Raw genomic sequence first — 4,656 nt, 5'->3', positions numbered from 1 at the left:
CAGTTTGTGTAATCCACTGTTTAATCTTTCTATAATATTTTTTGGTTTGTTTCAAAGGCTTTATTTTTTCAATCACAGGAGTTATATTTGCTTATTTTTTACATCTTCCTATTCTTTTATATAGTACTCTTCTTGGAGTTTCTCTTCCTTTTTTTTTTTTTTCTTAATCACCTTAGTAATTTAAAACAATTTTTTTTTTTTTAATAGAATAAGAAGTTTATTACTCCCACTCAGTAGTTCCTGGGGGCTTTGATGTTAAATCATACATAATTCGAGAAATGCCAGGAATCTTCTTAATCTCAGTGACCATCTTTAACACCACCTCTACTGGGACCTCATTGCCAGGTGTTGCAGGTATACCTGTCATGAAATCACTAGTAATAAAGGTTCGAATAACCACAGATCTCTGGCATGAAGGCTGCTTCTGAAGTGGGTCCCGATCAAAATGTAATGGTGTCAAAATCACTGGCATCTGCCTGATTTTCCCAGCATATCCAGACTCCCTGAGAATGTTATGGGCCTCAAAATCAGCTTGGCGTAAAGTACTGAGCACGCCTGTTGTCAGGAAAGTGGGAGTAACGTCTGTAGGAGGTTCTTTTACTGTTGGACCAAATATATAGACAACTCTGTTAATGTTGTGACACATACGAGGTATAAGCCTAGCCAGGAAAATAAGAGATTCCCAGTCAGGCTCATCTTTACTGGAGATTCCACAAACATAACTGTAGGAACGACAGTCACCCTGCACACCTACGGTTTTAATTGGCAGCAAGAAGGCATTCAGTGAATGCAGACTTGTAATGTGCATCAACTTCTCCTGATCCTCTTCCGTCGTGCAGGCTTTGACTCTTTGTAATAGTGTATGTGGCTTTTTAACACTTGCAGAAAAATCAGCTACTATTTTCAAAATATTGTTGGTTTCAGGGAAGTCCTTACAAATATAAGGTTCTTCAGCACATATTACTCTGATTGCCAGGCCAGGACCTGGAAATGGATGCCTGGAAACTAACTCTTCTGGAAGTCCAAGTTCTCTGCCTAAAATTCTCACTTCATCTTTATGAAAATCTTTCAGAGGTTCTATTACTTTTCCCTCTTCTCTCAACTTTCTGATAAGTTCTGTGTCATTGTGATGGGTTTTGATGAGTTCAGCTTTGCCACTTGCAACAAGAGATGCACTTTCAATTAGATCAGGCCGTAAAGTACCTTGGGCAAGGAAAACCTCCTCTGGTTTCAGGTTCATTTCTCCAATTACTTCATTAGCAATCTTAACAAAAGTATCCCCAATGATTTTTCTTTTCTCCTCAGGACTTGTAGTCATATTTAATGTCTTGCTAATTCTTTTTCGTGGGGTCCTGTCTTCATCTGATATTGGTAGAGTTGTTGTTCCATTGTAGAAAGAATGAGCAGCATTTATCACTTTGACCTGAATTCCAAGCTTTTTGAGGGCCTCTTCAACAGACTGGCTTTCTCGTTTTCTCATAAAGCCATTATCAATGTGCACAGCAATGACCTGATCTTGGTTCAAAGCACGATTTAGCAAAGCTGTACAAACTGTTGAGTCCACTCCACCACTGAGTAAAACCAAAACTTTTGACGTGCCTACTCTCTCTTTGATCTCTCTAATGCACTCAAGTTCTCTGTTCTGCACAGTAAAGTTCCCACTGCACCCAGCTATATCATAAAGGAAATTCTTCAGTATTATTTTCCCATTTTCTGTAAGGCCAACTTCAGGGTGGAATTGTACTCCATATAATTTTTTAGATTCATTTTTAGATTCATTCGATACCTGCTACAATGTTCCCAGAACGCGCCACAACCTTGAATCCATCAGCTACTTTGTCTACAGTATCTCCATGTGTAAGCAAAACAATTTCTTCCTTCTGAAGGCCCCTGAATAAAGAGCATGTATTATCCACACTAATGTTGAAGACTCCATCTTCTCTAACACTTTTTTTGTGTACAGTACCTCCAAATACCTTATTCATCATCTGCATGCCATAGCAAATTCCAAGAACAGGCTTGCCAATAGTGAATATTGCTGGATCAAACCAGGGAGCATCTTCTGCATACACAGAATTGGGCCCTCCAGAGATGATAATAGCACGGAATCCTTGTTCTTTTATGGCAAATGCTGGTGTTTCCAAGGGGAAGATTTCAGACTGCACGAATAGTTCCCTCACTCTTCGGTCTATGACTTTCCCATACTGAGCACCAGCATCCAGAATGACAACGGCTCCTTCATGGTGGCAGCCATCCTTAAGGTCTCCTCCAGCACTCTCTAGCTTGGAGTCTCCATTGCACAGAGCCATCGGGACCGGGGCCACGGCAGTGGTGGCGAGAGTACGAGACGGGGCGGGAGGGTGCCGGAAGGGTCGGCGCCGTGGGCGGAGGCTGAGAGGGAGGCCTGATCACGGAGCACACGGTGCAGAGAGAAGCCGACCGCCTACGAAGCGCCGAACCGAGCTGCAGCCACAGAGCGCGGGCCCCAGCGCCTTGGCAGAAGAGACCAGCCATTAAAACAATTTTTAAATATTTTCTTTCAGAATCTTCTATTATCTCCAGAAATTTTAATGCCAGTCCTTGTGTTTGTGTCTGCTTATGCTGTGTGCCTCACAGTGAACTGGATCCTCATATAGTTTAATTTCTTTTCATTATCAGTACATGTTTATCAGTGATTTATGGGATGTGTGTGTGTCTGTGCGTGTGTAGAAATTCAACATGCCTGGAATGTAGAAATATTGCTACAACAGGAGTACCAGTTGCTCAAGATTCCTTTGAACAATAATTTCTCATGGAAGCTCTCCCCTAGAACCTTAGGCAAGTTTTTTCACTATTTCTTTTGGTTAATGGGTGGAGCCCTCCTGGTCATTTTTTGTGGAGGAGACAGTTTTCCCAGGTAACAAGGTTTCAGTTCTAGATATCCATCGTCTACAGGCCCATGACCCCATTTATTCCCACATGGGCATTAATCTCTCTCTCTTGTAGGACACTGTGTGAGAGCATGTCAGCCACTGCTGACAACTCAGGCTGTAATTAATATTATTATTATCCTATTTTTCAGATGAAGACAATGAGGGACTGAGAGGATAATCTTTTCCAGGATTTCACCACTATTGAGGGATGGGTGCTGGGATTGAAATCCAGGTCTGTCTGATGCCAGAGTCTGTGATCTTAACCATGGGGCTATATTGCCTTGTGCCCTGTCTATGCCTTGTTAGATTGGCCATAATTTTTTCTCTTCTCTCTCTTTGCCATCTCATCCTTGCTCCACACTAAGACTGACTTCATGATTCCATAGAGTGCTGGAGAGAGATACCGAGTTTGGGATCACTGCTTTTGTGCTTTTGTTTTTGTTTTTTGATTTTTTTCCACATTGATAAAACTAAAAACTTGGAGGTTTTTTATTTTTTTTTTGTGACCGGTAAGGGGATCGCATCCCTTGGCTTGGTGTCGTCCGCACCGCGCTCAGCCAGTGAGCGCACTGGCCATCCCTACATAGGATCCGAACCCGTGGCGGGAGCGCTGCTGCACTCCCAGTACCGCACTCTCCCAAGTGCGCAACAGGGTCGGCCCGGAGATTATTTTTAAGGTTTTTTTTTCTTCTAATTCTGACACTCTGTATTGTAGTTTATTGTCCACCTGGTTGCACTCACTTAAAAAAATTACCCACTGTGTCCTTACTGTGATTACTCTTTTTTGCTTCTTGGATTGTAAACTTCTAAAGTGCTGGGATAATGACAGGGAAAAGCCACTGGAAGAATTTCACACTCATGAGAACAGAGTATCTGGGACTGAGCAACACTGCAAGCCCATTGGTGAGGTGAATACGGACTTTGGCTTCAGTCCTAGTTCATTTAATCCACATCAGCTTCTAAAGTTCTAAGCAAGACTTCCAGTCAAGATGGCAGAATAGACAGTCCCCAGTGTCACTCTCTCCCACAAATCAACAAATTTACAACTGTAAAAAAGCAACAACAGCCAAGCTGGCGCTGCTAAGGCTCAGGGGAAGAGGAGGAGAGACCTATGGAGTGTATGAAGGCGGGAGAAGCCACAATGAGAGAAAGAAAAAATCGTGTGGACCATTTTGAGCCCCAGCTGCTTCCAGGCTGGAGCTGCTGAGTTCATGGAGCAGGAGCTGGCAAAAGCTGCAGCTGCAACCTTCGGATGGAATTGCTTGGAGGCAGCAGAGGAGAAGAGTGCCTTGGAGAAGAGTTCTCGTGGACCCACATAGGAGCAAGGAGCCACAACTACTGAAGAAAAAGGAGCCACTCAGAGGCTGGTGAGTCATTGCAAGGGATTGGCACAGGGCTCATCCCATGGGAAGTGTTTGGGACATGGGCAGTAGGGGAGACAGGCTCACTGAGAGAACACTGGGGCACAGCAAGGACAGCTGATCTGCACCCCAATTGTGTAGGACCACTTGGAGGAGACTGTTCAGGAATACAGAATTGCATGAGGTACAGTTCGATGAATAGACTCAGGCCCAGACCCATGTTTCTACACTACCCAGGTGCACCAGATTTCACTAGAACTGGAAGTACCCATAAAGGCAACCATTAAAACCAGAGCTGCACAAAAAGCCTTCCCAGGGAATCAGCAGCAAAGCAGAAATTTAGCTCAACCACAGAGCTCAAGTACTGGTCCACACAGGAAGTT

At 43.6% G+C, this 4,656-nt stretch overlaps 1 protein-coding gene across 1 annotated transcript; it reads right to left on the bottom strand.

The window, feature by feature from the left end:
* Window positions 1–220: 220 nt before the first annotated feature.
* LOC134370060 (GMP synthase [glutamine-hydrolyzing]-like) lies at window positions 221–2,365 on the bottom strand. Its single transcript, XM_063087009.1, is given in 2 exon segments — window positions 221–1,780; window positions 1,782–2,365. Coding segments are annotated over 2 exon segments (2,088 nt in total). The 5' UTR covers window positions 2,310–2,365.
* Between the last annotated feature and the right edge of the window lie 2,291 nt (window positions 2,366–4,656).

The sequence above is a fragment of the Cynocephalus volans genome, chromosome 2, assembly GCF_027409185.1.
Source record: "Cynocephalus volans isolate mCynVol1 chromosome 2, mCynVol1.pri, whole genome shotgun sequence".
NCBI classification, from domain to species: Eukaryota; Metazoa; Chordata; class Mammalia; order Dermoptera; family Cynocephalidae; genus Cynocephalus; species Cynocephalus volans.
This window is presented reverse-complemented; position numbering and strand designations above follow the sequence as displayed.